Source organism: Plecotus auritus, assembly GCF_963455305.1.
Source record: "Plecotus auritus genome assembly, chromosome: 6".
NCBI classification, from domain to species: Eukaryota; Metazoa; Chordata; class Mammalia; order Chiroptera; family Vespertilionidae; genus Plecotus; species Plecotus auritus.
Window position 1 is genome coordinate 62,660,723 of NC_137773.1, and position 13,315 is coordinate 62,674,037.

The following is a 13,315-nucleotide window of genomic DNA, read 5'->3' on the forward strand; positions in this document are numbered from 1 at the left end:
GCAAGGAGTCATTGCTACTTCCAGGCAGAGGGACATGGGGAGGAGGCAGTGTGACTGAACCCCAGGGACCAGGGCCATCCACTGGGAACAGAATCACTATGGGTCAGCCCTGCGCCAACCAAAGCCATGGATGGGCTGCGAGGCTCTGGTCGGAAGAGAGGGAGGGAGAAGAGAATACAGTGGCTTCTGCCTTCCTCGTGCCCTCTAATCACCTGCCAGGACTTCCCATTGGACATTCATTCTGATGAATCATGAGCCTGAAAGTATAGCCTATAACAGTCAGCCCTCCAGAGGAAGGGTGGGAAATGGGGCTGGGGCACTGAGGCCCAGCCAGCCATGGTCTGTGGGATGAATCAACATGACTCACCAATGTAAGTAGATGCTGTTATGATGAATACAAAACAAATTCATTTAAATGAGGTTCTAAATTAATGGTGGAAGCCTTTTTTTCATTATGAATATATTCAACAGGTACCACTACTATGATCTTGTGGGTGTTTTTATTGACTTGAAAGGGGAACTATTATTAAAAGCCAATATATTATTTTAAGAAATCTGGGAGCATAAAGGAAGTAATATGATCACGTTTGAATTTCAGAAACCCCATTTTACTATCCAGTAAAATGTCAGAGCCTAGAATAGAGGTCCTATCCTGCTGTCTTTTCCCCCAACACAAATTCTTATTCCTGACATAAGTTTTTAACTGCTTGCTCAATGCAAGGATGGAGCTATGCCTGGCATTTAGAAGATGCTCAATTATATTTGTTAAGTGAATGAATGAATGAGGAAGGAAAGAAGGAAGAAAGGAAAGAAGGAAGGGAGGGAGGGAGGGAGGGAGGGAGGAAAGGAGGGAGAAGGAGAAGAGGGAGATAAGATAGAAGACTATTAGAGTAATTATGGTAAGAGAGCAAGGGCAAAACTAATGTAGTAGCAATGATAAGAGGACCCCTGGGAAAGATATGTGAGAGATCAGTGTGAGGGTTTCTTAAATGTGGGGGCTAAAGGAGATGAAGAAGCCTAGAATGGTAACCTGCTTTTGAAGTTCACTTGGCTTAATGGATGGTGAGAGCATTGACTGCAGTTGGGCATGCAGAAGAAAAAGCCTTGGATTGGGGGCTGCCATTGGGGAAGCAAAGTGTGAAAACCTTAATATTCAGGGGTTAGAGAGAGATGTAGATTTAGACATAGTTTTTGCATATTTCCTATGTAGGATTCTGCTGTATGTCAGGTAGAATGTTTATTTTAGAACATGAAAAAAAAATCCAACTGCTTTGAACAGGTTACCTATTTTTAACGCTAACCCCTACATTAGGAACGATGGCTAAGAAAGAGAATCTGCTCACTTTACCCTAAATATTTTATACTCCCAAAGTTCAGGCACCAGGCCAAAGGTTTCAAAATTTGTTTCTTTTCTGTGTAGTTTGTTGCTATATTTATAAATTTAGAACAGTCAAGATATTGAAGGACACTTTATTTTTCTAATTTAAAATTAATTTGATGAATTAATAGAAGTTATAAAATTAATTGATAAAGTTTCTAGTATTCATTTCATAAAATGGATTTAATCAGTTTAGTGGCATTCACATAGGTATTACATTTTACCATTGTAACATACATGTCAAGGACCTGATTTAATTCATCCATATTTAGACTTAGACAAAGAATAGACACATTAAAGGGCCTGTTTTATTAAAATACTCGACTATGTGCAATTTGAGATATCAGAGGACAGGCATTCTGAGCCCCCACCAAAATGAAACCAATCCTTTTGTGATATTCCTTTTTCTCACCCTTGCTTCATAGTTGTTCCTTTTTTGTTTTTAATTGTAGATTCTTGTTCCTGAAAATGGGCCCAATAGGTACAGAGGCTGATGAGAACCAGACAGTGGAAGAAATGAAAGTGGAGCAGTATGGTCCAGGGCAAACCACTCCTGGAGGTGAGCTGGCCCCTGACCCTAAGCCAGAGCTTAGAGACAGCACCACGCTGATGGGAGTGCAGATTGTCCTCATATTGGCTTATTGCTCCATCATCTTGCTTGGGGTGATTGGCAACTCCTTGGTGATCCACGTGGTGATCAAATTCAAGAGCATGCACACAGTAACCAACTTTTTCATTGCCAACCTGGCTGTGGCAGACCTTCTGGTGAACACCCTGTGCTTGCCATTCACTCTTACCTACACCTTAATGGGAGAGTGGAAAATGGGTCCTGTCCTGTGCCACCTGGTGCCCTATGCCCAGGGCCTGGCAGTACAAGTGTCCACGATCACCTTGACAGTAATTGCCCTGAACCGGCATCGTTGCATCGTCTATCACCTGGAGAGCAAGATCTCCAAGCGAATCAGCTTCCTGATTATTGGCTTGGCCTGGGGCATCAGTGCCCTGCTAGCAAGCCCCCTGGCCATCTTCCGCGAGTATTCACTGATTGAGATTATCCCTGACTTTTCGATTGTGGCCTGTACGGAGAAGTGGCCTGGTGAGAAGAGCGTGTATGGCACTGTCTACAGTCTTTCCTCCTTACTGATCCTGTATGTTTTGCCTCTGAGCATCATTTCTTTTTCCTACACGCGCATCTGGAGTAAACTTAAGAACCATGTCAGCCCTGGAGCTGCGAACGATCACTACCATCAGCGAAGGCAAAAGACCACCAAAATGCTGGTGTGCGTGGTGGTGGTGTTCGCGGTCAGCTGGTTGCCTCTCCATGCCTTCCAACTCGCTGTGGACATTGACAACCAAGTCCTGAACTTGAGGGAGTACAAGCTCATCTTCACCGTGCTCCACATCATTGCCATGTGCTCCACCTTTGCCAACCCCCTTTTCTATGGCTGGATGAACAGCAACTACAGAAAGGCTTTCCTCTCCGCCTTCCACTGTGAGCCCAGGTTGGACACCATTCACTCAGAAGTGTTCGTGTCATTCAAGGCTAAAAAGAACCTGGAAGTAAAAAGGAAATATGGCCCCAATGGCTCTTTCACAGAGGCAACCAATGTCTAAGGAAGCTGTGGTATGAAAATGTATGGATGAATTCTGACCAGAGCTATAAATCTGTTTGGGGACGGCGCCTAGGTGCATCCTGATTTCCCATTTTTAGGAAGAAAAAGAGCATCTGAATGGATGCTCTTTGGTGTCATTAATGGAAACCTCCTTGTCAGAGCCATGGTGAAAACACACCTATTGGGAGATAGGACAACAAAACTTTTCACGTACAGTTGTATGGCCGGAAGATAGAAATTACGGAAATGCTTGTGAGGGTTTCTGGTTTCCCAGAGTGAAGGACACCTGAACAAGGAACTGGGGTTACCAGCATTGCTAAAAGGTAGTGGCTCAATAAGTTGACTTTCAAATCACATTGGGGAGTAGGTTGGGGATGATGTATAATTAACTGCTCTCCCCTCATCTGATGAAAAGATGACCAAACACCAATTTCCCTAGGGAGCCACAGGCTCTCCTTTATTGTATTTTGTGTGTGTGTCTGTTTTAAGGAATTTTCCTATAGATTAAATCCACTAGGAAATACTACAGGTAAATGTTGCCACCTAATTGTATGACGTCAAGTAAGTAAACTGAAATTTGCCATATAATTAGTGTTTTGGAAAATGATGGGGGAAGTTTTTAATACTCAGCTGATTATTCTTAAAACCAAATGCACGTTTAGTGGAAAGTTGCTTCAACTCAGAATCAAAGGTTGAAGTTCTCAGAATTATAGAAATGTAAACCATCATTTGACTTCTCATTTAAGTTGTCCCTGCTTTCTATATATAGATACCATTTTGATAACCAATAAGCATGCAATGTAATGCATTTAGTGATTTAATTAATTAATATTAATTATTATATCTTTTGAACATGTATTATTCCTATGTTGGAGCTGAGTTTGTCTTCACTAGAAATTAAACCAATTAGAAAATAATTCTGTGGCATTTAAAAAAATTTTGTGGTTATTTGTAAGCAATTTTTGCACAGGTACATAGCTCTAATGTGTTCACAGAACACTAGTGTTTTTTTGAAATTCATTTTCAATGGACTCTTTCATGACACAGTATAATTTAATAAAAATGGAACCCATCTGATAAGAACGCTAAAGACATTGGACTCATTCCATTTTGCAAATGTTCTGTTTGGACCAATTTCAACATAAATTATGCTCTTCTCAAAATTATTAGCTAAGTTATTTTGATAACATGAGTATATACCTAATAAAATTGTACCTACACAACCAAACATGCTTAAAACCCTATTATGTTCATGACAAATAATTGAGATGTTAAAATAATTGTAATTCTTTGAATGCTCTTAAGGAAGTTTCATTGCAATTGTATTTTTGTAAATAGAGTCCTTAAATTTAAAAAAAAATTCCTTGAGTAGTATTACACTTAGTTACAAATATTAACTTTTTGAACTGGAGAGTTTTATTTTATGGATATATTTAAAATTCATACTTTGGCTCTTTCTGAGTTACTTTCTTGCTAGAAATGAAAGACTGCTCTTGAAGAGGACAGCACTTTTGGAATACAGAAAAAAGAATAAAAAATATAATTTAGATTAGGTAGAAGACTGATTTAAAAGTAAGCAAAAATACTGTATCTGTAATATATCATATAAGTAAAGATTTTTCTGTTGCACTTGACATATATGTCCAGAAAGAGGTTTTTTTTGTCCTTTAAATAGCAATTACTTTGCATAAGATATCAATAGAAAATTGTGGTTAAAAGTCTTTTTGAGAATTCTTGCACTGCAGGAAATGTGTATGCTACTGTATTACTGGTTGTAGTTGTAAATTATTAGAATTTAATTAATGGTTCAGTAAATATATATGATCTAATTAATTCTGTTAATTCAATAAAAACATTTTTTATATAGTGATTTCATCTGTTGAAATAAATAGAATCTGGGAAACTAGAGAAATTGAGTGATACTTTATATCAGTTCCTATTAAAGATGAGATTGTAAACCTTTCACATAGTTAAAAACAGGAAACTAATGGTGGCTTCTCAACAGTTAGTCCATTTCTCTTTCCATTTTAAACATGAACCTGAGTCAATGGACTCACTCCCACGTCTGATGCCTGAATCTTTATTTTTATGCCAGATCTCTCATCTGAACTTGTATTTGTATCAGCTGACCTGACATGTGCACACAGCTGTCTCTTTAGCAGATCAAAACCAGGATGTCTGAAACAGAACCTTCCATTGTGATGCACATCCCAGCCTCCTCCACTTTGCTTTCTTGTATGTCCTGCCCCAGTCACTTCACTACTATCTTCCCAGGTCCCCAGAGCCTTACACTTTAGAGTTACCCTTGGCTCTGTCCCTTTATCACACATGTCCAATTAATTCCCACAGTTCCTTCTAATTCCTACATGTTTCTTGAATCCATTCACTTTTCTCTATCTCTATGGTCCCTATCATAGTTCAGGCTGTGATTATCTCCCCAGACCACTGTTATCTCTCATCTGGTTTAATGTAGCAACTTCCTAATTAGTCTCTCTATTATCTTGTCATCTTCCCATCCAATCCAACCTTTACCCACTAGCCAGAATGATTTTTCAAAAACTCAAACTTTATGCTGTTTCATTGCCATCAGACAATTCTGGCAATCTTGAGAATTGCCCAAATAATAATTTCTAGTTTCAACCTCATCCTCTCCTCTCAGTACCTTGTTGGATTATTCAGAATTGCAATGATGTGGATAAACTTTCGTTTTCTTTTTCTATTATGAAGGCCAATGTGTTAAAGATATTCTCTAAACCTGAAGATATTAGGGGTGTTAACGGTACCTAGTTGAGATGAAAATTTGTTAAGTATGATTAGACATTTCTAGCACATATTTAGGTACCTATCGTTAAGCCTGAGTTGCTACATTAAAGTACCTTTTGAATGATATATAAATATCTTCAGCTTCTTCATGCTGAGATCCTCACTTTCATTCACACCAGAATTACAATATTTAATCCACCAGAAGCAAGTTATAAGATATTATGAACCAACCCATTTGCTTGAATAGCAACACCAATCAAAAATCTTTTAACAAACTATTTAGTTTTGATTTATGCCAGATGTATAAATGATAATTTGAATGCTTAATATAGAACTTAAATGGAAATGCTGAAGAAGTCTGTAATGGCAGAAATGTAAGATGCTTTACAGCTCATTTTATGGAATTCATTCTAAAGTACATTCTTTCAGCCCATTTATTTATATGGTATTGTAACTCTGATCTCAAAACCTATCCAGTCATAATAACCCTTTGTTCATTTTACTTCATGTACTGTACTGTTTTCTGCCTTCATCTGTTTCACTCTGAGACACACTCTGATTAAGATAAATACTTTCAGGAAATCAATTGTTCTAAATCTCCCGCCCTCCCTCCCTCTCTCCCTCCCTATCTCTCTCCCCCTCTCTCTCCCTCCCTCCCTCCCTCCCTCCCTAAATATATTCTCAGTTGTGCTGCTCTGGTAGTCAGTAATGACATCTTTTTTTTTACTTTTCCTATTTGCAATGCCCTTCTAAAGACAAGAACATACACCATTCTTTCACAAGCAGCCCTTCCCAGGGCAGCCTCACCTCTGCTCCTGTTCCCCGCTCTTGCCCAGTGGTCCTAGGACAGTGGCCTTGCAGCTCCCAGGGTGCCCTTCCCACCGGGCTTTGGAAACGCTGCCTGCAAAATCCTTCTGTTCTCTCTTTCCTTATTTGATTCCTACTTTCCCTTCGTATTTCAGTTGAATCATCACTTTCTTAAGGAAATTGTTTTGCTCTTGAACTAATGTATCTTCCCTGTTACATGCTTTCACAGTGTCATGTACTTTTCACAGTCATAATTTTAAACTTATCTGTGAGATTGACTATGTCCCTCAGTAAACTGGGAATCTCTGAGTGTTAGCCCTGTGCTTCTCTCCCACCTGGCCCTTTTCAAAAAAGACAGACCATGTTTTCTTTTTTGCTTACCAGTTTATTTCTGAATACTGAGCACATAGTGTCTGGCACACAATAGACCTCAATAAATATTTGTTAAATTAATTTCGACTGGGTAAATCTAATGGGTACCAATTTTTAAAAATATATTACTGTAAAATTCTGAGCTACATTTTTATAACATTCATTTAATCTTTATAAAAAGCATATCAAGTAAGAGTTATCCAATTTTAAAGATGAAGACATGGAGACTTGGAGATGTTGAATAAATTCACCAAAGTGTCACAGCTGATAGGAGAGCTAGACAGCTCCGACTCCAAAGCATGTGCCATTAACCAGTCTGACCTGTGATTTTACCAAGTTCACTGCCCGGTTTTGTTTCCCCCTTCAGCCTAGATTGATTTATCTCTTTACTTTTAAAGGACTTTCACTTGAAAAATATACTTGATTGACTCAAAACAATTTCCTTCATAGGTACATGTTTTTTTCAGAAGACACGTACATCCTCGGCAAAAATAAGTGCTGTTGTGGGTTCTATGTGTGTTCGAATGTTTACTTATATCTGTATATCTGTGTCTGTGATTGAATATTTAGACCATAAATGCCAGAAACTCATGAGTGTTGATAGGATTTATTCCTTATCTATATATATAAAAGCCTAAGCAACCATTCAACCTGTGACCATTCCACTGGTTGACCAGTCGCTATGATGCACACTGACCACCAGGGGGCAGACGCTCAGCACAGGAGCTGTCCCCTGGTGGTCAGTGTGCTCCCACAGTGGGAGCACCACTCAGCTGACTGATGGGTGCCAGACACAGGGCTTATGGCTGGCGCCATAGCCTGGAGGCCGCAGCAGAGGGGCAGCAAGCCTACCGAGGGGCGGCGGCAGGCATAGTCAGGTCAGGATGAGCAGGAGCGGCAGGCAGGAGCTGCAGGCTGCGTGGGACTACTGGTTTCACCCAATCCCCGCAGGCCACACTGAGGGACCCCACCAGTGCACGAATACATGCACTGGGCCTCTAGTCCCAATATAAAGTAAAAAGAGGCAGAAAAGGATTTATTTTATGGTTTAGCTTTTATATTGTAGATAAATCAATAGCAATGCTAAAAATTTCAAGCTACATAATCCTATAGAAAAATATGTGTTTCATCTCCAATATAATTTTCCAGTACTGGTTCATTACCAATAAATGAGATTTTCAACCCTTCATCTGTCTGTCAACTGTTTAAAGCAAGAGAACACTGAAGTATAGGCTTACTAGTTTATATTCTTAATTTTAAGTTAACCAAAGCAATGAAATCCTCCCAGGCCATTTTACTTGGAAAATACCAATCTCAATGCATTTTTAGAGACTAAGAAGTTAATCCCAAGCCATTCAGAGAATGGTGTGATTCCCACGAGCATGCTACCGTGAGCCAAGCCCTCTTTTTTAGCCCATGGGAGCATAGCCACCTGTTGCAAATAACTGGAGCCACCACTAATTCCCTCAGTCAGTAGTAGTCAGAATACTTGTGGCTGAGGCTGGTTTCCCCACTGGGCTTGGTGGTAGCACATGTTCAGCAAGGCGAGTAGTAATTAAGCTGTGTGAAGTCCCACTTCTCAGGCTGAGAGGTACAAGGGCTGCAAGTCATTTTAAACCCATTAGTGGGGGAAGCAACAGCAAGTAAACACTTGACTGCATTGGGCTCTGCTTGATATATTTTAAGGTGAATGAAGCCACAGGGGTACTGCATTAGCTCTAATGATAGGTCTTGGCTAAGTAACCTCAGTCTGCATTTGCCAAATGGTTAACTGCTCTTATAGTCATTTCATAAATGCTCACTCACAAGGGGCACACCGGAGTCCACCCCCTTTTGCACTTTCATGCACACTCATAAATGTATGAGATTTTCTTATCATTGCTTCAGATTTCAAAAGGAGGAACCATTCTTTATGGAAAATGCAATATTTCTTCAAGGGTGTGAGAAATGCTCCTGGGAGGACTTCTGACACCAGAGCCAGGCTGACCACAGTCACTACCCTGGGCCCTTGGTGCCCACATAAAAGCCAAGGTGAAATAGTATCTTCATAAAGGTAAGACTGGAGTTACCTGCAATACTCTCACTAAAATACAGTCTGTTTGCAGTTATAATTCAAGTGTTCTGCTGTCCCCACTGCTTAGGCCACCTGTAGCATTAGTCCTTTCAGCTCACGTAGATGGTTCTCTGTTCATTTGTAGACCTTGTAAAACGAGGATTAAATTCTCAGTAGACCTAAGGCAACCAAAGGCCTGGTCCTGTATTTTTCAGAAAATGGTTGTTTTTGTGTTTTTTTAAACTTCTCATGTTGAAGCCAAAGCACTTTAATCTTCCTAAGGTGTTTACAGAGTAATGAGGCACAAGTCTCCAGCTGGTGGCATGCTCTCAGTTTGCTACCCTAACCAGGCCCAAGGCTAGGAAGGCTGGAGGCAGAGAACTAAGGTGAGATGTGGCTTCACCAAGGACCTCTTCCTGTTTCTCACCAAGAACTACACTTGAGCTTGGGCATGAATTAGTAACCATATTCCAGCAGATGGCAGCGAAGTATTTAGCACCTGAGGTTAAATACCAGGACATAACCATTAATATTTTCAAGAGACTTTACTTTGCTTAGAGTGATTTTTTAAAAAATACATTGAAAAATAAACTACCTTTAAAATCATTTTATAAAACTTTTAAAATAATAAGCTTTTTCTTTATATTAGAAAGTTAGAAATTTAGTAGTTACATGTGACAATAAGTATTTTTTAATAAATATTTTTAGAAGATTATATAAGCTGTTTACCTGCCAGTCCATTTTCTACTCCCAAACTCAGCCATGATCTTGTTAATAGTTAAGATTCTTTTCCATACTATTTTTCCTGTGCACATAAAAGTGTTCACTTACGTGTGTTCAATAAACTGGCTGTGTTTGTTTTTTTTTTCATTTGAATATCCTGTAATATTAATCAGCAGCCAAATTGTGCGTAAGTCCATGATTATACAATTATGTATATTAAAAAACCATTATTCATGTCCCTTTAGCTTCTTTTCAGTTTTGATGAGAAGCCTTGAATAAATGTTGTGGCATACTTACTTATTTTGGATAAAATCCTAGGTATGGAATCATTGAGTATATGGACATTAACTATCTTTATACTTAATGCCAAAAATGCCTTCCAGAAAAGTTTTTACAACATACACTGCAATACACAGCATAAGAAAAGTTTTTACCTAAAAAAGTTTATTATTTAGCTACACTTATTCCCTCCATGTAAAATGCAATTTTGTTGGCGAAATTTTTCTTCTTCTTTTATCCTGTGCAAGTAAGTGTATTTATTGTCTTCTTTAAATATAATTTCATATATTGGTACAAATAAAAAACAAAATGTCAAATAAAAATATAAATTTAAAATTTTTTTTTTAGTTTTAAACAGAAAACATTAAGAATTAAAGGAAGGAGGGATTATTTAAAGAAGATATTCTGTGTAAAAATAAAACTTTTCACATTTCCTGAATTATATAACTACTAGAGGCCCGGTGCACAGATTTGTGCACCAGTGGGGTCCCTCGGTCTTGCCTGCGGGAATCGGGCTGAAACCAGCTCTCCGACATCCCCCAAGGGTTCATGGATTGTGAGAGGGCAGTTCTTGGGTGTTGCACCCCAGAATCAGGCTCCCTCCTCTCTGGTTCTGGGTGTGTTACCCAAGAACCGCAGCTGCCAAGTCACCGCAGCTCGGCAGCTCCTGCATTGAGTGTCTGCCCCCTGGTGGTCATTGCACATCATAGCTACTGGTCGGATGGTTGAACGGTCAGATGGTCACTTAGGCTTTTATATATATAGATTATTTCTAGCATTGAGAAGAAACTAATACAGTTCTCTTAAGGAAATCCATTAGGTCACAGGAACTAAAAATAACATAAACCAAAGCTCTTCATGTTGAAAACAGGCTATGATAAATGTTAAGGCATTACTAAATATTTTATGTAACTTTAATGGCATTACATTTGCCCACTCATGAGTTCAATTATCTGCATTTTATATATACATACTATAGTCAAAGTTAGAATAAACTTTAATAAAAACTTTGTGATGCGAGTTTCTTAGCCTTAAAATAAACTTGCAATTTCTGATGCTTTTATTTCTTGACCTGTATTTAAATGTCAGCTTTTCATTTTATAACAGCATGTTTATGCAACTCCTAGTCAACATGGCTTTTTTTGGAGAAATGTATAAAGAACGTTCCCTGTAAAATCTGATACAAATATTTTTTTCTGCATTATATATTACAATCTCTTTTTTCCTTCTATAATTGAAGGCCACAAAATTTTTCTTTTCTTTTTTATTATTTTTCTGAGATTATTTTAATTTTTATATTTAACTAGATTTTCCTTTTAAAAAGCCAATATTATATCTTTCAGATAAAGACATTTTTCCTATTAATTATAAGTGAATCTGGTTTGTTTCTGCTTCTTATTCGCTTTGTTTTAAATTTTGGAGTCGATATGTGTCTGAGGTTGGTAGGTGTTAGGTAAAACTCAGTGATGTATGTTAAGTTATAGATAGTACAAACTTTGTAATTTTTTTATTGCAAGTTTGAACTCACATTTTCAAAAATGACAGCACATCTGTTCACAACAAGGTTTACTGAATATTTTAAGCCCACTGTTGAGAAATAAAGATTCCTTTCAAAATATGACTGCTCATTGACGATGCACTTGGTTACCCAAGAGCTCTGATGGAGATGGTAATATTAATGCTGTTTCTTTGCCTGTTAACACACCATCCACTTTAAAGTCTTATTGTTTAAGAAATACATTTTTAAACCTTCATTGTTGGGAGTATTATAGCTGTCTCCCCTTTATTCCCCATTGTCCCCTTCCATCAGGTTCCCACCCAGCCCCAGGCCTTCACCACCCTATTGTCTGTGTCCATGGGCAATGCATATATGCATATAAATTCTTTGGTTAACCTCTTCCCATCCCTCTTCTCCCCTTCCCTCTGAGATTCATCAGTCCGTTCCATGTTTTCATGCCTCTGGTTCAATTTTATTCATCAGTTTATTTTGTTCATTAGATTCCACATAGAAGTGAGATCATGTGATATTTGTCTTTCTCTGACTGGCTTATTTCATTTAGCCTAATAATCTCCAGGTCCCTTCATGCTATCTCAAAGGATAATAGATCCTCCTCCTCCTCCTCCTTCTTTTTCTTCTTTTTACAGCTGCATAGTATTCCAAGTGTTCTTGGAATCACTTTTGCTGGTCACATCTAATACAACCCCCATGGCCAGTAGAGGATTTCCCCATACACGGTGATTTCAGCCCCTTGAGAGCCTTCTTTCTAGCCCCTGACCTGGATATGAGACCAGTGGCTTCCAGGTATATATGCCCCCTCCCTGGCATTGTTCCAGTATTCTGAATACTTAGTCACAGAGGTCATAATTCCCAAAATCTGTCCTTGGATTTCTTTCTCTGGAATCCCAGTCTGGAGTACAAATAGCTACTCTTTCTTTTTGGATAGAGCTCACACTTGAAAATACCTTTTGGCCAGAACCTGAAGCGGATCACCTGACTCGGTGCCACAGGCCTGCTGATGGTCTTTGGAGAATGTCTGAGGAAAGTGGCAATGTTTTACAGCTGGTTGCAATTTCAACCACTGGTGCAGAATGGAAAATCAGAAGCCCATAGTCTGGTGACAAGTGGAGTGCATGCCTGATTCTAGCATCGTTTGGGTGGTTTTACTAGAGTTCAGAACCCCAGTGATGCTGTGCAACCCCGTCAGTGACATTGGCTATGCTCTGACAGTGTGGCAAGTCTTTTGCCTCTGAACAGAAGAGGAAATTTCATTAAATTCACTTTTCTTGGAGTATAAGAAGCAGGTGCCCACAGGCCCGCCTATAATAAAAGGGATCAAGGTGGAGCTATGACATGCCAGAGTAGGGGGGTCTCCCACAGCCTGAGACAAAGCAACCTCTAGCCGGCCACTCTGCAGAATAGATTTTCCTAATCATTTTATATATCACCATTTACTCTTCTGGAATATAACTCAAGACCAAATGGTCAGAAGGCCTTAGGACCAAAGGAACTCTACCCCATCCCAACTTCTGGGAGCAATATATTCTTGGGTTGAGTCAAGATAAAACATGGATTGAAGATGGACAAGGAGTAAATAACAGCAATATTCAGCAGTGCCCCTCCAGTGTGTGCCCTGGGGCAAGCCGAGGCCATATGCCATCCTTTGAGGCCAAAAGTGCATTTAGGATGTACTCTGGAGAGCTGGACTCACTACTCTGAATAAGGCTTTTTCAGCAGGAAGGGTTATGTGGGCACTGGTGCTTTTTATATTAGAAATAAATTGAAAATCTGGAACCAAAAAAACACACAATGGCACAGCTTTACCCTCA

General features: G+C 39.1%; 1 protein-coding gene across 1 annotated transcript; it reads left to right on the forward strand.

Annotated features, from left to right (window-relative positions):
• Window positions 1-1,846: 1,846 nt before the first annotated feature.
• On the forward strand, window positions 1,847-3,075 carry NPY2R (neuropeptide Y receptor Y2; the record flags this gene model as incomplete). Its single annotated transcript, XM_080673969.1, has 1 exon — window positions 1,847-3,075. The coding sequence occupies one exon, from the start codon at window positions 1,847-1,849 to the stop codon at window positions 2,990-2,992; it is 1,146 nt and encodes a 381-aa protein (XP_080530095.1). The 3' UTR covers window positions 2,993-3,075.
• Window positions 3,076-13,315: the final 10,240 nt, after the last annotated feature.